This window comes from Bubalus kerabau, chromosome 10 (assembly GCF_029407905.1).
Source record: "Bubalus kerabau isolate K-KA32 ecotype Philippines breed swamp buffalo chromosome 10, PCC_UOA_SB_1v2, whole genome shotgun sequence".
Lineage (NCBI taxonomy): Eukaryota > Metazoa > Chordata > Mammalia > Artiodactyla > Bovidae > Bubalus > Bubalus kerabau.
This window is the reverse complement of record NC_073633.1, coordinates 105408042-105429092: the sequence shown is the minus strand read 5'-3', so window position 1 is coordinate 105429092 and position 21051 is coordinate 105408042. Positions and strand designations below refer to the sequence as shown.

Sequence of the window (21051 nt, the reverse complement as noted above, 5' to 3'; positions counted from 1 at the left end):
TACTTGTTTTGAGAAACACTGAAGTAACAAGAAAAAAAAAGTAAACTCCCATTTCTAAATGACGCCAGACATCAAAACGGCACAAACGCCTACTTCAAAGCCTGGGGGAATAACAGACTTTCATCTCAAGCCAAGTCACCATGAGAGGCAGAAGTGTTTCTTGGGACAAGAAGAGACACCGTCTACTCTGTAACTGAGGTCTCTCTAACATTTTATGCAGCAGGGCGTTTGCTACCACCAGTGCGTCCTGGCAAAACTCTTGTTAGCCTTTGCTCTGCTTCATCTTAAACTCCCAAGGCCAAACCTGTCTGTTACTCCTTCAATGTACAGAATCCTCAAACCCGGAAGTTTCAGCATCTCAAGAGGCATAGAGGCGACCCCTGCCGCCTCGCCCTCAGACGACACCAGCGTGCTGTCCTGGAGGGCACCCGAGTGCCGCTGCTGCACGCAGTTACAAAGCTCATGCCTGGTCACAGGAAAGAGCCAGAAGGAAGCTCTCCCGAGGAAGGGACCTGAAAGCCAGGCGCGAGCTGCTGCGACTCACTTGCAAGGCGACACGGGGTGATGGTAAGCGCACTCGTCCCCGTTCTTGCAGGCAGGCCAGTACTTGCAGCGCTCCAGCAGCTTCTCCGGCTTCTGCGCCACGCTCAGCTCGCTCATCTCAGCTACAGAGGGGAACGAATCAAAAGTCTTTCACTCATTATAACCAATTCAGGACGTGACACCTTTAGTAAACTTCCCTCAACACCCAGTCTTAGAGTCTTACGTTCTTCTATGTCTACAGTTACACAAAACAAATGAGTCCAAATAATACAACTAGAATCTTAGAAAAGATTACTAGGATGTAGACTAGTGTTCTCACTGGGAAGAGGAAAGTGGACAGGGATGCTCAACAAGAGTCAGTTCTCCTCGAAAAATTCCAATTCTCAAAATTATTTCAGCTGAATGAAGATTAAAAGAGAAGAGAGTGTCAACTAGGGAACCAATAAAATGAAATGGGAACTGGAAACACGAGGTGAGAAAAGCATGCACGAACTCGCATGCTCAGGTTAGGATGGTCAGTGTCTACAAACAAGTGTCCCCACTTGCCGAGGCATGCGCAGTTTTCTAGGTACAGGTGATAAATTCACATCAACGGACAAAGGAAGGCAAAGATTCTGCCCAAAGCATCACAAATGTCCTAGGACCTAGAGGGGCCCAGAGGATCACTTAACAGATCAGAGTGAGGTTGTCCAGATGTGAGGTGACGCTGGAAGAAAGCCTCACAGAGGAAACCTGCTCAGAAGAGCGGCGGGGAGAGCACATGTGCGACCCGGAGGTGCTGCTCAGTCCAGCCCTCCCGGGGCGGGTCAAAGGGCACCCTCGGCGACGCCGATGTCAGAAAATGGCACTCGTGCCACCAGACTGCGCCCGACTCAGGAAGCAAACACCTTTTCGTCTGGGATCTAAACTCTACTCTATTTTTGGGCTGAGCTGTGCGGCATGTGGGATCTCCACTCCCCGATCAGGGAGGGAACCCAGGCCCCTGCAGTGGGAGCTGGGAGTCCTAACGACTGGATGGTCAGCGAAGTCCCCTATGACATCTAATTTTTAAATGACAGCAACTAACTGAAACTTAAAACAGAATAAACCAAGTAACACCTGAAGACCATAATGAGATGCCAGCTACTGACCCGACACCCTAGGAAAAAAAAGCCAAGGGTCTTACTAACAAATTTCTCATTCATGTTTATGAGAGCAAACAGCACTTCAACCACACCACCGAGTCCTCCTGCAGCTCAAACCTGGCTCTGTCGCTGACTGGTTGAGCTAGACACTCTGGGCGTGTGCTCCAACATCTCCGAACTCCTGTTTCCTCATCTAAACCAAGAGAAACTGTCTTCCTTAGAGCTTTGTGATTCCATGGAAACAAGAATGTAGCACAGGCAATCGATCAAAGGCAGTTCCACAGCCAGTGTGAGGAGTACTTCCTGCTCCAGCGTGCCCACCTCCGTCTTCATGAACGAGAACACGGCATAGAGCCTGGCCCTGAAGCCCACCACGAGCACCCCCAGAGCTGCCAAGACTGTGCCCACATGCCTTTAAACTCAGTGAAGGTCATTATCTAGCTCCAGGATAGAAAAGTATCCTTAGTCTCAAATTAGGATAGTCTGGAAGGAGGGGTTTTCTCCAATTATTAAATTTTTTTTTTTTTTGATGTGTAATTCCTGCAGAGAAAATGTGTTTCACCTTCCCTTCCTCAAGAACATGCTTTAAACTCTGGCATATACACGAGAACCCAGACATTAACAGAATACCCAAGAGCAGGGTGTTCTGGAAACGGAGTAAAGTAGCTCCTGACAGCTCTCAGGAGCAACACTAAGGAAGTTAGACACTGGACAAGGAAAGTATCTTTCTGACGAAAAAATGTCATACATACACCAAGTTCAGAATATGGCGGAGGAAGAGGACGGGGAGACCACTTTCTCCCCCACAGATTCGTCAAAAGAACATTTAAACGCTGAGCAAATTCCACAAAACAACTTCTGAATGCCGGCAGAGGACAGCAGGCACCCAGAAAGGCAGCCCAGTGTCTTCGAAAGGAGATGTTTTATCAACGGTGCTGTGTAGATGGAGAAGTTTTGAGACTACTGTAAAAATAAGACTGAAAACCAGAAGCGGGAGGCTTAAGTCCAAATCCTGAGAACACCAGAGAACTCCTGACTCCAGGGAACATGAATCGACAGGAGCTCATCAAACGCCTCCATACCTACACTGAAACCAAGCACCATCCAAGGGCCAACAAGTTCCAGAGCAAGACATACCACACAAATTCTCCAGCAACACAGGAACACAGCCCTGAGCTTCAATATACAGGCTGCCCAAAGGGACTCCAAACCCACTGACATCTCATAACTCATTACTGGACACTTCACTGCACTCCAGAGGTAAGAAATCCAGCTCCACCCACCAGAACACCGACACAAGCTTCCCTAACCAGGAAACCTTGACAAGCCACCCGTACAACCCCACCACAGTGAGGAAACTCCACAAAGTTCACAACTCTGGTTTTCGCTAACGTTTACTTCATAAGCTATGAACACTCTTCCTGTTTAAGTTTTAAGAGGCAAATTCACTTTTTATCGCCAAGTATAAGATCTGGGCTGCCGTGAAAGGCCAGCCAGAGTGGCCTCAAACAGACGCTGCAACTGGTGGCATCCCTGAAACACTGGACAGGAGAGCAACTACCGAGTGTCAGACCCCGACCCGCGCGGGCAGAGCAGGCCGGACGGGAGCCTCCTGATGGGGCCTTCTCGGCCTCCCTGTGTCCTCCGCCACAGAGCTCCTCCGCCTTTGAGCAATAGCGAGAAACGGAGAGGCCCGGGTCAAAGCCGTGAAGGCGGCGCCCCATCACAGGCGTCTCCGTGACGGCCGCAGCACCGCGCAGCCTGAGGGACAGCTTCCGCTACCCAGAGGGTCACTGCTGCGGCGCGTACACCAACAAAGCTGCACACGCACGTCTACGTTTAAGCCAAATTAGACCTGAAACTGCGTTTCTCGCGTGGCTCAGGGGTAAAGAATCCACGTGCCAGTGCAGGGGACGCCAGTTCCATCCCTGGGGTGGGAAGATCCCCTGGAGGAGGGCATGGCAACCCACTCCAGTATTCTTGCCTAGAGAATCCCATGGGCAGAAGAGCCTGGGGGGCTACAGTCCGTGGGGTCGCAAAGAGTCAAACGCGACTTGGCAACTAAACAATACCCTAAGGTACCAAAAATTAAACTACCAAACTGAAATCCAAAGTACTAAAAACACCGGAATCTTCTCATATTTTAAAAAAAATACGGGGCAAGAAATCTCAGCTGCCTGACTACTGCACTTCTTATCACCTCTGTTATTAACACGTGCACTTTTTCTTCCTTTAAAAGAAAAGTCAAGATTTTACAACTCACTCCACCAATCAGAACTGATTCACAGCAGTCCACTTTGTTCAAGATAACAGCAATATGTCCTTTGCTCACTGACGATCTCCCCCTAAAGGCTATTTTTAGTGACTAAAAAAGGTATTTAATACATTTTCATATCTCTAACAAGAAGAGGATTACTGTGGGAAAATTTCAGAACCCATTATTGCTTTTTCTTTGAGGCTCTTCATATTTAATATTCAGTAATTGTCTCTCTTACCAATGGAGGTGTTCCTAAAATCTTTATAAGCTGTGAGGAATATGACTGGTATTCACTAACAGGAATGAAAATGCTCAAGGCACTGCACTGGCCACTGATTCCAGTGAGAGCAGCACTGCTCACAAGTGTCCATCGGCCTCAGATCCAGTCCCTGTGTGAACTGAGTTCATCTCTACTACAATGTTTCTATATTAATTTAAACAAGTATCAGATAAGAAACTCCTTTCAAGGGAATTTCACTGAAGTAGAAATAACATCAAAATCCAAATCGAGTTTTCTGTCCAGTTAATTACTAATTACAAGCGTAACCAACTGCTGCTGGTTCAAGGGGAAAATAACAAATATAGTTTCTAAATGGGAAAAAAAGGGTAAACAAGGCACCAAGCAAGAATTCATCCCTTAACAAGCATCGCGGAGAGGTCTTTGTTGGCCTCCGTGGTGGAACTCCATTTTAGCATACACAAAGGACAAACAGTTTCAAATTCAATTGGTCATTTTGTCTGAAGAAGTATAAAGGCCACTACCAAATTATAATTAAAAGACCTCCAACCAATATTCATTCGAGGTAGAGACAACACGGCAAAGACGTCCTTCATGACGCCGGCACCCTGAGAGGGCGGGCTGAGCCCCCACACACCGTTTGCAAAGCTACCATCTGGGTCCTCAAGCTGCCTGCTCAGCACGCGCGACCGCTGCGGGTGGAGGAGGCCCGCGAGGCCCCCGTGTGAGGCTGCAGGGTGCTGGGCGGGTCTCATTCCTTCAGAGCACATGTCCTCCTCTTGATCTGACATGTATCCTGGGGGGCTGGGGACACCGTCCAGCGTCACTATAAACTTGGGACTCGCAGGTTTATCTGGTTGTACAAGATCTCTGCCAGACAGATAGAAAATACCACAGAATTAGGGAAACGCACAAAAAGCCGAGCCTCCTACAGCGCTCTTCAAGAAACTACCACTGCCCTGACTGGTCTGTGGTTTCTTCACGAACAAGCAAGCCCTGACAGGACTCCCAGGGACGGCTAGCGGATTCCTGCTCACGCACGATGACGAGGGCCAATCACGGTGGCGTCGGCACCGGCCCTTCAGGCTGCCCTCAGGGCGCTCTCCCTCAGCCCTGCCCCCGGCACCCACTGGACCCTCACAGGGTCATGTGGAAACACGTGGAGAAGTCAGCATCTATGCTCAGAACACAAGAGCCAGCCGTTCGACACACACTAAGTTTATTAGCTCTACGTTTGTTTCCTTACAGAACATTCAGTCCATTATCTATGGCAATAATCACCCCAACCCAATCTGCTAACTCTCTGACTGAGATGTCCTAATTCTTATCATCTGGCTTTTAAAGTTTCATTTCCTGGATGTGCATAAAGAAAATAATCTTATTAAAAGCGCTAAATCATATACTGACTTATTTGTATGGTGACAGATTTCTGAATAAGAAAGATGAACTGAAGTTTTTGAGAACTGGGTGTGCCTTACGACACACGGCCTAGCTTCTCCGTCAACACGGCATCTACACTGGGGCCAGGACGGGCAGGAGGGAGCTGGGCGCTGGCGGTTAACCTCCACTGTCTATCAACACACATGAGCTACACAAAGAAAAGAAGCCGTCTACCGTGTCTGCACAAGGTGTCCTGAAAGGGCCCGAAGGGCCTCTGCGGTCTTCATCCCCGACGCCTGGCTCGCAGCCACCACTAGCTCCTCAGACAGCTTGGGCTTCTTCAGAATAAATGATCTCGTGTCTGCATGGACCATGGACTCCATGTCATAGTCATCTGAGCCAAAGAAATTGGCCACAAATGTTTACGTTTGAATATATCTTGCATTCCCAACATCACACACGTGAGAAGAATGTCAATCCTTCATATATTTGTCATTATTTTAAAGGAAAATTACAATGGCTCTACTTAGGAATAAGGCTGCAATTCTATGCCAAACATCTTTTCAAAGAAGTCAAGCATTCCTTTGCTCATACAGCATATTACCAAGGCATTCTAATGAACTTCCTGCCCACAGATAGAAGAAAGGTTCTTCCATGAGGCACCTCATGGGATATTATTAACAATATAAAGTACACCAATATTTTCTATAAACAAAGAATACAAACTCCTAATGTGCCCTAGAATCATGATACGAAGGCTGTTTTTAAAAAACTCTAACATCTGTTTTGTTCATTTTGCACACTTATAGAACAGAACACACCCTAATGAAAACAATAAAAGTGGCATAGTTTCTGCCTGGTTGAAGACAGACTACTTTGAAAAAGAATTTTAAGATGAATAGACATTGATAAAAATACAGCAAGGATAACACTGAACTTTAATGCAAGCAGCCACAGATCACATCACCTACAATATAATTTTCAAGCTCAAGTACTTTATAAAATACACCAAGACCTGGGGCCCAGGACACAGACCTCCGGCATACCAGCAGGGGTCATGACCAATGTCAGGAGCAGCTCTACTCCTCGACAGGCAACGGACACGAAAGCTCAGAGCACGCGGATTCACGGCCACTCATTAAGTAAAATGGAAACCTAAGAGCACTGTGCAAACTACGCCAAGAAAAGGCAGAAAACCAGAGGGACCCCAGTGGCAGGCTGAACAGATTGAATAGCAAGAAGGCTTGAGGCCTAAAGGGTCTTGTATGTGCCCCTGTGCCGATGAGCCTGGATTCTGGTCAAGAAGTAAGAAATAAACCAGGGTTTCTAAGTAGTGAAGTGATATGAGCACCTTTTTTAAAGAAAAACAGAAAGTGGTAGGAATGGACTGGAGTCCCAGATCTCAGCCATGGGGCTGCTGCCCACGCTGTCTTCCTCTCGCACACCTAGAGGAAGGGGAGACACGTTCCACACTCACATGGACACTAGCAGTGACAGCAGGTGCATTTGAAACTACCGTCCCAGGAAGGAGGCAACCTGCCTCCCCCTGCAAGGGCAGGAGAGATGCAGACGAGTGTAGGAGGAGGGGAGGAACACGCATCAGGACAGGACAAAGAGCAGACTTAACAGTGGGCAAAGACACATTTCAATTTTAGACTTCTTTAGTTTGAGGTCTTTGCAGGACTCTCAGGTGTTCAGAAAGAAGTTGAAAATTCAGATTTGATAATTATGAGCAGGAAAGAAGAAAGAAACAGAGTCTCTGCTGATGGTGAAATGAGAACATGTGGTCAACTGTACATATTCAGCGTGGCTATCTTTTCCCTGAGCCCTCACAGAGAGCCCAGGAAGCAGGTCCCTCTTGGGTTGCAGACGCCTGGTTTGCACTCAGAGTTCTCCTCTGGTTCACTGTGTCCGCACAGCTAGCAGACAGAGGGGCCAGGGTGCAGTCCGTGGGCTGCAGCTCACCACCCTCCTCTCCCTCTTTGAGGCACAGCAGTTCTATTAGTCTGCATCTCGGGAGAATATGGATGAGATGAAAATAACGCTCATGGCAAGACACAGGATAAAGGTAACATTTTACGGGGTAGGAGAGGAAGGGAACTGAAGGAGAAGGAAAGGAACTAGTGGAAGAACAGACAGTGAAGTCCCAGAAGACAGAAGATGGAAGAAAACATGGGAACATCAGGGCCACACATCACAGACTGCACAGAAGTGTGCACAAACAGCTTTATTCTCGACACGAGCCTCTCGTCACCCCGTCAAGACTCCTGAGCGCAGCCTGGGTCAGGCAGAGCAGACAGATGGCAGAGTTAGCGACACCTCCTGGGTGAGGACCACAGGCTGAATCCACACATTTGCATCCTCCTGAAACTCTAAGGCCTTACAAATAGCTGTGAAAAGAAGAGAAGCGAAAAGCAAAGGAAAAAAGGAAAGATATAAGCATCTGAATGCAGAGTTCCAAAGAATAGCAAGGAGAGGTAAGAAAGCCTTCCTCGGTGATCAATGCAAAGCAATAGAGGAAAACAACAGAATGAGAAAGACTAGAGATCTCTTCAAGAAAATTAGAGATACCAAGGGAACATTTCATGCAAAGATGGGCTCGATAAAGAACAGAAATGGTATGGACCTAACAGAAGCAGAAGATATTAAGAAGAGGTGGCAAGAATACACAGAACTGTACAAAAGAGCTTTACGACCCAGATAATCACAATGGTGTGATCACTCACCTAGAGCCAGACATCCTGGAATGTGAAGTCAAGTGGGCCTTAGAAAGCATCACTACGAACAAAACTAGTGGAGGTGATGGAATTCCAGTTGACCTACTTCAAATCCTGAAAGATGATGCTATGAAAGTGCTATACTCAATATGCCAGCAAATTTGGAAAACTCAGCAGTGGCCACAGGACTGGAAAAGGTCAGTTTTCATTCCAATCCCAAAGAAAGGCAATGCCAAAGAATGCTCAAACTACCACACAGTTGCACTCATCTCACACGCTAGTAAAGTAATGCTCAAAATTCTCCAAGCCAGGCTTCAGCAGTACGTGAACCGTGAACTTCCAGATGTTCAAGCTGGTTTTAGAAAAGGCAGAGGAACCAGAGATCAAATTCCCAACATCCGCTGGATCATGGAAAAAGCAAGAGAGTTCCAGAAAAACATCTATTTCTGCTTTATTGACTATGCCAAAGCCTTTGACTGTGTGGATCACAATAAACTGTGGAAAATTGTGAAAGAGATGGGAATACCAGACCACCTGACCTGCCCCTTGAGAAATCTATATGCAGGTCAGGAAGCAACAGTTAGAACTGGACATGGAACAACAGACTGGTTCCAAATAGGAAAAGGAGTAAGTCGAGGCTGTATACTGTCACCCGGCTTATTTAACTTCTACGCAGAGTACATCATGAGAAACGCTGGGCTGGAAGAAGCACAAGCTGGAATCAAGAATGCTGGGAGAAATATCAGTAACTTCACATACGCAGATGACACCACACTTAAGGCAAAAAGTGAAGAGGAACTAAAAAGCCTCTTGATGAAAGTGAAAAGAGGAGAGTGAAAAAGTTGGCTTAAAGCTCAACATTCAGAAAACAAAGATCATGGCATCTGGTCCCATCACTTCATGGCAGATAGATGGGAAACAGTGGAAACAGTGTCAGACTTTATTTTTTTGGGCTCCAAAATCACTGCAGATGGTGACTGCAGCCATGAAATTAAAAGACGCTTAATCCTTGGAAGGAAAGTTATGACCAACCTAGACAGCCTATTCAAAAGCAGAGACGTTACTCTGCCAACAAAGGTCCATCTAGTCAAGGCTATGGTTTTTCCAGTGGTCATGTATGAATGTGAGAGTTGGGACTGTGAAGAAAGCTGAGTGCTGAAGAGTTGATGCTTTTGAACTGTAGTGTTGGAGAAGACTCTTGAGAGTCCCTTGGACTGCAAAGAGATCCAACCAGCCCATTCTAAAGGAGATCAGTCCTGGTTGTTCACTGGAAGGACTGATACTGAAGCTGAAACTCCAATACTTTGGCCACCTCATGCAAAGAGTTGACTCACTGGAAAAGACCCTGACGCTGGGAGGGATTGGGTGCAGGAGGAGAAGGGGATGACAGAGGATGAAATGGTTGGATGGCATCACCAACTCGATGAGTTTGAGTGAACTCTGGGAGTTGGTGATGGACAGGGAGGCCTGGTGTGCTGCAATTCATGGGATCGAAAAGAGTCGGACATGACTGAGCAACTGAACTGAACTGAAACTCTAATAAAATGTCAGTAAAGGGTTAAATTAAAAAACAAAAAACACCTCACAAAGAAAATAGTTGTAAAAGAAGAGATAACCAGGGACTGTCCTGATGTTCCAGTGGTTAAGAGTCTACAGGTCCACTGCCATGGGTACATGGTATGTCGGGGGCAATAAGCACATTTTTTTTTGTTTGTTTGTTTTTAATAAGCACATTTTAAAAGGGGATAACTTAGTCGATCTCTAAAAGCTGAGTCTTCAACTAACAATGAATAATATGGATCTCAAGCTTCTTCCGAGGCCAAGAAGTGGGCAGCACAGGGGGCCTGGGCAGGGGCTGGGAGAAGGCAGGGCACAGCAGAATCAAGTTCAAGGGTCCATCCAGAAGCAGGTAGCTCTCCCTAAACTCTGTGTATCTGTTTTCTTTTCTGTGATCCTTACCACAGCTATTCCCCTACTGCGACCCTTGAAGACACTGGGAATAACTGGAGATATGCTTTCCTGTTGATCATTGCTCAAGAGGCTTACGGATGAAGCATCATGGTCTGACAGAAAAAGTGCAAAATTAACTCAATGCATACTACTAAAACTGTAAAAAGCAGTTAGATTTCATAATAATCTTTGACCACTTCTCCCCTGGAACAAAGTGGAGCTTTAGACTCCTGGAAAGGTAAAAACAGAGGGTTTCTAGACTAATGAATGCCAGTCATGTTGAAAGAAGTACCGTTCTGAAAACTCTGTGTGTGTGTGTGTGTGTGTGTGTGTGTGTGTGTGTGTGTGTGTGTGTGTGTGTGTGTAGTAAACATCACACAGTAGTAACTGCTGAGGTGCCTCCCTCAAGGTGTGTGTCTGTGTCTCTCTGTCTGTGTGTGTGTGTGTTTAGTAAACATCACACAGAAGTTAATGTTGAGGTACCTCCCTCAGTCCCGTCCCCACTGAGGTCCCAGAACCCTGGCACCCAATCCACTTCTTGAGCGATCTTTCTCTGGAAAAGCTGACCAACCTAAAAGATTCAAAGACACAGACATCACAGCACAGCCAAAGCAGACAGGCCAGACAAGCCACTCTTCTACTGCAGGACCTACATTCAAAAGTCAAAAGTCCCTTACCTCATCCTCTAATTAATGAACCCAAAAGGCCAATCAGCTTAAGCACCCCGCTTTTAAATTACAAGTTAAGCAAGGATCCTCAGACACCTGAGAACCTCTATCATGAAAGACAGTGATCAAAACAAACCACCTGGAGAAAACAAGACCAAGAAGGGAGGGGAGAAAATGTCCAAAACCACCTTTAATGTCTTCAGAGAAATAAGAAAGTACAGAGGACATGAAATAAAGCCAGGGTGTTAATAAAATAAAGGGATACGCAGAAACAAAAGGCCTCTCAGAAATAACAGAAAGCAGGAGGCAGGCAACGGCTGTGCTCACACGTAAGCCTTGGAGAGCGCTTGATGCAGACAGAATACGCACTGTGGACGGAAGCGAAGGAGACATGAAATGCAAAGCGCCGACGGTGCCAGTAACACACCGACCGCAGCCACCACGCATTGTGAATCCAAGTGCTCTTACGCAGAAGCAGGATGGAATGCTGGGAAATGAGGGCAAAATCAAGGATGCAGTGTATCTCAACACTTTGACGGACAGAACGGAGAAACCAGAGAGAGGGAGAGATGCAAGTCACAGAAGGGTGTCAACACCAAAGTATTCGCCAACGGGGTACGATGTGGCATCTGGGTAGAAGGTAATCCTTGGAGAGAATAAGCACACCTTTCTGAGCAGGCCAGGAAGGGTAAGGGAATATCGTTGTTGACTGTGGAGTCCTGAACACAGGTGAGGAAAATTCAGTAGGAGTCGATATGGAGTAGTTGAGGAACCAGAGCTTCCAACAACGGGACCAACAGACATAAATCAGGTGCTCACCACAGTCCTGAGGTAGCCCGTGGTATGTGCCTATGTGTGCTGGGGGTCAGGGAGACAGGCAAACAAGTTACAGCAGCTCTCAGAATGATAAGCTCTGGGTAAACACCTGGCCACAACATTCTAACACGAAATCAAAGTGAGAATAAGGTTTTACAGGCCAGAGGACACTAAAGCAGCTCAGAGCAATGGAGAAAGTTCAATGGAAAGCAGGGTAAGGATTCAAGAGGTCCCTAAAGCAGAGGCATGAGCAGCCAACGGTTTTCAAGGACCAGGGTGAAATGGTGTCAGAGGAAGCAAGTTCCTGTGTGAGGTAAACAATGTAAACACCACTCAGCATAAAGAAAATGCAGATCCTGACTCCTGGCCCTAAAATATTTTCACAGATCTTAATGTAGCATCTTAGGGCACGATCTAAGAGATACAGGATACATTAAATGAGGTGTAAGGAATGGAAATAGCAACTGAAAAATGCTAGATTATAAATAGAAATTTAATATTAGCACCAACCTTGACTGATCTGCAGAGTTTCTGCCATTACGGGGTCAATTTGCAATCGGGATAACAACTGCCTCTGTTGAGTTCCTAGAACATAAATTTAAAAACTTCACTATGCTTAAAAAAAAAAAAAAAAATAGCAGCTCATGTGCTTCCCAGAAATTAAGATCAAAATAATCTTTCTGGGTTCCTAATTGAAAGTCTTTAAAATAACTTAAAGCTTCCACAATACAATTTAATAATAATCCTAGACCAAAGGTCTGTAAGACAAAAACCCGTACTCAGGTTAAACCAAAAATGACCACGGTTCTCCCTGTCTGGAAGCTGGTTTCCTTGGACTGGAGAGAAGCACAGTGATAAAGGCAAAGGGCTGCAGAAGCCAGCGGGGGCAGCTGCCTGGGCCCTCGGCTGGCTCCCTGGGAGACGGGCGACAGCAGGCGGCAAGATCCCCTCGAGGAGGTCTCCCTCTGCTGCTGGGCTCTCAGCGGGTAAGGCAGCCCCCACCACAGAACACAGAGCTCCCAAAGGACACACTGAGGCCCAGACGGGCACAGAGAGCAGCGCACAGGGAAGGAGACACTCAGAGCGCTGCAGCCCAGGCCCTATACCACAGAACGCGGGCAAGTACTTAGAGATCCTCTAAGAAAGACACACAGCTCGAGCATTATTTCTTAAATGGATTTACAATTTTCTCAGTTACACTGCAAAACAAAACAGATACAGAACTGATTTTTCTATCTTCAGGTTGAGGTTTGCGAGGGCGTCATACTTCTCCAAACGCCCCCAGCCTAGCAGATTCTCGGTCCTCACTTGCTGATTTAGAAGCGATACAGTACAGTGTAGGAAGGGACGCAGTTGATAGGGTTCTAAACACTACTGAAGTCTCAGTAAGATTGTGCATGCTGCTGCTTAGTAAACCTACTACATCAGTTTCACAAGGACAGTTTGCTCACTCAGTGCAAGCATGTTAAGTTGGCAGCTGCTTACTGACTATCATGTTTCATTAAGAGGTTTTTAAAAAGGTTTGAAATTTGCCAAATTTTTATCAACTATTTTCTTTTAAATATAAGTTACACTACATTACTCCTTAATGATGTGCCCTTCTCCCCAAAATAAGTTAATTTCTTCCAGAATTACCATGGTTGAAAATCCAGTAAATCCTTAGGAGCTGACCCGAAACAGATATTTAGCCAAGTTGTATTCCTGAAGGGCTGCCTGGGAAACTGACGTGTAATTAGGTTACAGGGAGTATGCTCTTCCAATTCAAATACTAACTGGTCTCTTTACCATAAGCAGTGAACAATGACAGAATGATACATTTTAAAGTAATTTCACAAAATAGATAGATGAAAGAAGACCATTCTCCCACATTTCAAGTTTTGTTTTACCTCTCTAACCTTTTCAAAACATCATTTTTACAGATCCACGAAAAAGGATGGAATTCTAAAGTCTAGGTTTCTAAGATAAATCATGTACAAGATTTTGTCATTAAAGGTCCATGAAAAATTCAAGTTCTCTGTGACCTGCTGCCTCCATATGAAAACGACAGTCAAGTTACCCAGTGATACCACATTCTAAAAATTTACCTTTCTCAATGTTTCTAAGGAAACCAATTATTTTTACATCAGTAGTCCTTGACTGTGACGCAAAATCTACTTCCTCCTGAAGATCTTCAAACTGTCCGCTGCCTTCAGATGTTGAATACTCATTCATTTTAACCTCCAAAGATGAAATTTTTCCTTCATTCTGTGACACTCTAACATTAAGATCAAATAGATTTGCTTCCACTGTCAAAATTGCTGCTTTCATCCCTTTAATTTCATTGATATCAGCTGATATTTTCCTTAAAAGATGGGAAATATTGTCTAGCTCATTCAGTGAACAAGAGGAACTTGTTACGGAACCTAAGTCAACTGGCCCAGGTGAAAAGAAAATTGGTAAAGATGGTGATGGAAACCTTGATGACATTTTCACAAAATTCTCTCTCCTTAATTATTTGGTAATTTTTCTTTCACAGCTCACTAAGCTTTCATCAAAAGTAAAAGCAATCATTAAGGCTGTGACTTTAAGAAGTATTAAACATCAATAATATTTTAAAACCTGTAATTGAAAAGACAGGATTGTACATTTCTGGAGTCAGAACTCAAAGTAAATCTGAAAATGCTCAACAAACCAGACCCAATTTTCTCTCTGCTTCAAACGAGAAGCCTTAACACGCAGCCCCCTGTATCCTGTAAGTCTTACTTACAGCTCCTCTCCAAACAACAGACCCTATTATTACGCAGGAAACAACTCTGGCTTGTGATTGGCTGGAAGCAGACATGCGACACACCAAGAATTTTCTATTATTTACCTCATATGAAAAGGGCCACTGAAGAGCTGAGGCATAAATAAGCAATATAACATAAAGTACTTTACACCTGAATATGATGTGAACTTAATGTACTTTTGCTCATTAATGTACCCGTAATTGTCAAGCTTCACATTATTTTTCAATTGTTTTATCTAGTATCTTGAATTTCATTTCCCCTTGAAAATAGTAACAGGACACTATTTGGAAGCTAACTGGACCTTTGATCACGCCCATGTGTCTCTAATGATACACAAACCTTATTAAAAATATATGTGGTGATGATGGAATTCAACTGTACTGATATGAGACCTGGTGGAAATTTAAAAACAGAGACAATGAGGATTTGGCCTTGGTTTGCTGCTACATCATTATTAGATAGGTGACTTCGCCATTCTGTGGGTTGCCTTTTTCTTGATAGTATCTTTTGAAGCACAGACGCTTTGAACTTTGATAAAGCCCAACTTCACCTATTTTTTCTTTAGCTGTATGTGCTGCTGGTGCCACACACAAGAAACCACGGCCTAGTCCAGCTTCACTTAGTTATACCAAACTCTTTCTCCTAAGAGTGTTGTCATTTTAGTTCTTACACTTATGCATCTGATCCATTTTGAGTTAATTTTCATATACGGTGCAGGGTAAGGATCCAACTTGATTCTTTTGCATGTGGCTATCCAGTTGTCGAGCATCATTTGTTGAAAAGACTTCTTTCCCCAATAAACAGTCTTTACATCCTTGTCAAAATGCAACAGATCACAAGCACACTGGTTCATTTCTGGATTCTCACCCTGATTCGACCGATCTATATGTACACCCTTATGCCAGTGCCAGGAGATGGCATAGCTGCAGCTCTGCAGAAAGTTTTGAAAATGGAAAATATAAGTCCTCTAATTTTATTATTTTTCAATAGTTACAGCTATTCCAAGTCCTTTCCCCTTCTATGTAAATTTCAGAATCAGCTTGCATCTTCTGGAAAAAAGCCAGCAGAGATTTTTAACAAAGACTGAGTTGAATCCAAGATCTATTTGGGGAGTATCATCATCTTAACAAAATTAAAGCCTTCCGATCCAAGAGAATGTCTCTTGTATTCAGAGAATGCATCAGAGTATCTCTCTCCATGGCTATAGTTTGAGAAAGGTTTTTACTTTGGTTTACTCACTAAGCCAACAAATAAGCTGTGCAAAATATGACAATGCAAGATGGTGAACACGACTCCCCACAGCCCCTCCAAAAGAATTTGTATAAAGAACTGCAGCCTCTGGCTTCCCCGTAACAGAATAAAGAAAAAGTACTGACATTTATATAAGAATCTTTATTTACTTCTTCATTCTTACCTGTAAACTAACCTGAATCTTCAAAATCTTTATACAGAAAATAATTTTCAAAGTTAACAAGGCTTTGGAGCCACATGGAATTCCTCAGGAGCGCCAGCTAACAGAGGCGGCGTGGCACCCCCTTGGCCCGGCGCCCCCTGCACGTCAGGGGGCCACTGGAGGGCAGCAGACACCGCTGCAGTGAGAGAAGCAGGGGGGTGTCAGGGGATGGGTCACAAAGAAACAGGTGCCCAAAAGGAGCCCCCTGGAGGCTTCCTGCTCACCCATGTGCGCCCAGCTCAACTTCAGAATGCAAAGTAAGCAACGATCCTTCCACAGACTCCAATGTAAATATTCATCAACAGAGAAAGTTCACATATTCTTGGGAAACCAGAACTCAAGAAAGGTTAAGGTCAGCGAGTGAGTGGCAGAGCCTGGTTTAACACCCTAGCAGTCTATCTCCCTGAGCCCCTACTCATAGCCTCTGCATTATGACACTTCTATGATACAGTAAATGGAACAAAATGCATTACAAAGAAAACCCATGTGGTACAACTCTTTTTATACATACGTGTATGTGTGTACAGAAATACACTTAGAATTCTACTCTACCTAGAAAGGATGGATATGTACAAACATATTTTTAAAAACACTAAGACTGCAGACATACACCTGCTGCAAGTGCAGAGCTTACTCTGAGGAAGGCAGTGGGCAGAATGAAGAGGGGACTTTCCTTGTTTTCTCTGAATATGAAAACTCCTTTTTACCAGGAGTCTTTCACAGTGATTCCAGTCCAACATGATATACATTAATTATATACATTTCTAGCCTCTCCTTCTGGAGAGTCCATAAAAATGAAGTAAAGAACGTGAAAATGGCACAAATCCTTACCAACATATAGCAGTAGATTTCAAATTGGGTTTCCAAGACAATAATCCACTTCCTCCACTAAGGTGGAGAAAGGAAATCAGAAATTCTATTATATTAAAAATATTTTTTATCTCGATACTTGTTAGAACTCTGTTTTTACATGTTCTTACATATCAATAATAGCACTTGAGTGTGTGTATGTAAATCAAATACATACATTGAGTGTACACACTGAAAAATGACTTTAGCATTGTGTGGTTAGGGAGCAGATTATAGCAGGTAAGATTTCAACCACCTCTGGAAAACAGAACACACACACATGAATACTGGCTGAGGCCCAGCAGGAGAGCCATAGACAAGACACTGGGAGAGCTGCAAGCGCGGCAGCAGCGACACACCCACGAAGGCAACAGACGTCTACTCAGCTGCTACCTCGTGCCAGCCACGTGCTGGGTGCTCAGTAACAGCAACAAACCACACACACACACACACACCCCCTTGCCAAAGAGCTTCCACTGAGGTGGTGAGGGGAAGATGAGCCTCAAAAACAAATATATTTTATGTTCATGATATTTAAAGCCCAAAATCTGGATAAAAAAAAGATGGCAGTTAAGTGCTACAGAGAAAAAATTTTAAGAAAGTGGATTAGGGAGAATGGGGCTGGGGGCCTAGGGAAGGCCTCAGAGATGAGCAAGCTTACAGACGACAGGAAGCAAACATTCCCAGAAGAGGGCAAAAGCAGCTCACACATGCTCTTCTCTGAATGCTCCGAAAGAGAAACACACCAAGCAGGTCTGGGGAAGAGCAAGAGGAACAGAATGGGGGGCCTGGCAGGGTAGGTGATGAGATCGGGGAGGGCTTTTGTCCTTGGGAGCATAACAGGGAGTCAACAGAGGGTTCTGAGCAAGGGTGTGCTGGGATCCAACTCGCAGAGTAAAAGGATCCCTCTCTGCTGTGGGGACAGACAGCAACAGGGAAGTTTGCGAGGGACAGATCAGGAAGGACACTGCCACCGTCATCAAGGCAAGTCGTGGACGATGGCTTTCACGAGGGCAACAGACGCAGAGATACAAGGGGTGGGTGAACTTTAATATTCTGAAGGTAGATAATGACAGGGAGGGAATAAGGGGAGGAGGGAAAAGGAGGGAAGGAAGGAAAGGAGACTGAGGAAAGGAAGAAAGGCAGAAAGTGTGAAATAAAGAACAGCACAGGTTTCTGGTCTGAGCAACTGGAAAGGAATGGCTACCATTAACTAAAACAAGGAGGGCTGGAGGAAGAACAGAATGGCTAGGAAGATGTTAGCAGTTTGGTTTTAGACAAGTTTAAAAGGGTTCACTATATATCCAAGGAGATATATAAAACAGTTGGATAGGAATTCAGGTCCAAGGTCCAAACACAAAGCTGAGAGCTGACAGTGCTGAGCCAGATGAAGTGAACACAGGGGCACCGGATGAGAGGCTGGAGCAATCAGCAAAGATTTCCAAGGATATGAAACGAAAAACTAGGTTTTCCGAATGGTATAGGCACACAACATTTAAATGATAAAATTTTTAATTAAAAAAAAAATACTCTTTTCTAAAGAAACTCAGCAAATGATCTGGAGAAAATCCAGGCAGCTAGTGGGAGTATAAGGCCCCCCCAGGGAAATTCCTCTGCAATTTCAAGGCCGATAAAGCACCTCCTTGCCTGCTTTATTTAAAACAAAACCTGCCAACGATAAAGCTTCCAGCCCATGCTCAACTCTAGCTAAGTCTTTGTACTGCCTTTTCTTAAACTAGAGGCTTCACTGGTGGCTCAGATGAGAATCTATCTGCCTGCAATGCAGATCTGGGTTAGACCCTGGGCTGGGAAGATCCCCTGGAGAAGGCAATGGCTACCCACTCCAGTATTCTTGCCTGGAGAATTCCATGGACAGAGGAGTCTGGTGGGCTACAGTCCATGGGATCGCAGTCTGACAGGACTGAGTGACTAACACTTTCTTAAATTAGGATCAGACTTGTTGAAAAGAGCCTACAAATGAAATAGCAAAAAGAGCAAATGAAAACTGATAGGAAACTATTTTGGGGGGAACAAAAAATAATTCTTAAAACAAACAAAAATCCTTCAAACCCTCTATGTTCCTCAGACAATTTGAAATGATCCTGTATTCACAAGATAATATGAAAAACAAAACAAGAGAGAACTTGTGGAAATTTTTAAAAATCTGCCTGTTTTGGAAAAAAAGAAAAAATAGGGGAACTGAAGAGAAAGTCAAGAAAATATTTCAGAGTAGAACATGATCAAGTCACAATTGAGGACACAAAAGAGACAGTAACTAACTGTACCTAGACTCATCACAGTAAATGTTAGACATCAGGGACACAGGGTAACAAGCTACAATGGAAAAGAATCTGAAGGAAAAAATTCATATGTAGGTATGTATGTGTATGTATATATGTATGTATAGATGAATCATTTTGCTATACACCTGAAATAGAAATCAACTATTCTTCCATTAAGAAAAAGAGGAAATCCTAAATATTTCCAGAGGAAAAGCCCTAGTATTAATAATGGACTAAGAATCAGATGGGCAATCAACTTCTCAGCATAAACAAAGAAACCTCAAGATAACTAGACACATCATAGTGAAACTGCAGAACACCAAAGACAAAGAAGATCTTGAAAGCAGCCAGAAAAGGGACAGATCACCTACAAAGGAATGACAGACAATTAGAATAACAGAAGTCCATTCAACAACAATGGAAGCCAGAAGACAGTGGAATAATATAAACAAGGTGGTGAGAACAAATAACTGCTGCTGACCCAGATTTATATACGCAGCAAAGCCACTGCACAAGAACAAGAGGAACCGAACATGCTCGTAGGTAAACAGATTCTTGGGAAATTTACCACCAACAGACCTGTTCTAAAGAAACTTCCAAAGAATACACATCAAAAAATATGTCCAAATACTGTAAAATTATGGTCCAAAATCACTGCAGATGGTGACTGCAGCCATGAAATTAAAAGATGCTTACTCCTTGGAAGGAAAGTTATGACCAACCTAGATAGCATATTCAAAAGCAGAGACATTACTTTGCCAACAAAGGTCCGTCTAGTCAAGGCTATGGTTTTTCCAGTGGTCATGTATGGATGTGAGAGTTGGACTGTGAAGAAAGCTGAGCACTAAAGAATTGATGCTTTTGAACTGTGGTGTTGGAGAAGACTCTTGAGAGTCCCTTGGACTGCAAGGAGATCCAACCAGTCCATCGTAAAGGAGATCAGTCCTGGGTGTTCACTGGAAGGACTGATGCTGAAGCTGAAACTCTAGTACTTTGACCACCTCATGCGAAGAGTTGACTCATTGGAAAAGACTCTGATGCTGGGAGGGATTGGGGGCAGGAGGAGAAGGGGATGACAGAGGATGAGATGGCTGGATGGCATCACCAACTCGATGGACATGAGTTTGAGTGAACTCTGGGAGTTGGTGATGGACAGGGAGGCCTGGCGTGCTGTGATTCATGGGGTCGCAAAGAGTCGGACACGACTGAGCGACTGGACTGAACTGAAGTAACATTCAATAGATTTGAGAAAAAAAATAAACATAATATGTTTGGTAAATCTGAACAAACACAGCCTGGGTTAAATAATAATGGTACCCAATTTATGCAGTAAAAAAAAAAAAGGACCAAGATGCACTGGAAACACAATGTAAATTCTGAGAAGGTAAAGACTGCAGCTGAGATATTCTAAAACCCATTTACTATTTGCAGATGCGGTCAGAATATTGACTTTTAGAATACTAAATTTGTATGGTAAAATGTCAGTGGTAACCAGTAAAAGAACAAAAACCATTTAAAAAAACACAAAATAAAGTAAAGCTGGGCAATCAACAACAATTACAATGTAATGTAATAAATCTTTTAAAAAGGTCAAAAAATAAAAGCAGGCAAACACAAAACCCCCAAAAAAGGTGACAGAAACTAGTCCAACTCCATCAATAATCGTCATAAATGTGAAGGGTTTAAACTCATATAAAAAGCAAGCTCAGACGGAATTTTAAAACAATAATGTAGCTTTACAATATTAAAAGACATACACCTAACAAGGACAAAGAAGACTAAAAACAAATGCATGGAACACAAGATGTATGAGGCAAATACTAACTAGCTACATTAAAATCGGACAAAACTGAGTTTTAGATGAAAGCATCATTTATACATGGAGGGTTACAGATAAGGATAAAAGTTTCAATTCATCAGGCAGATGTACCTTCCTGATTCAATTCATCAGGACAGTTCTAAACATACATGCACCTAGTTCAATAGCCTCAAAGTAAATGAAGCAA

The 21051-nt window shown here is 44.0% G+C and overlaps 1 protein-coding gene across 7 annotated transcripts in view; it reads right to left on the bottom strand.

Moving 5' to 3' along the window:
* The window catches only part of ZC3H14 (zinc finger CCCH-type containing 14), a 39968-nt gene that overhangs the window by 2431 nt on the left and 16486 nt on the right, over positions 1 to 21051 (bottom strand). For 4 of the 7 annotated variants that reach the window (XM_055538849.1, XM_055538851.1, XM_055538854.1 and 1 more), the window contains 4 exons: positions 12204 to 12278; positions 5777 to 5936; positions 4800 to 5032; positions 545 to 665 (listed from right to left, as the gene is read on the bottom strand). In XM_055538849.1, the coding sequence (XP_055394824.1) occupies positions 545 to 665; positions 4800 to 5032; positions 5777 to 5936; positions 12204 to 12278 (589 nt within the window). The remainder of the gene's footprint in view (positions 1 to 544; positions 666 to 4799; positions 5033 to 5776; positions 5937 to 12203; positions 12279 to 21051) is intronic. The other 3 variants (XM_055538850.1, XM_055538852.1, XM_055538856.1) reach the window with 3 other exon arrangements.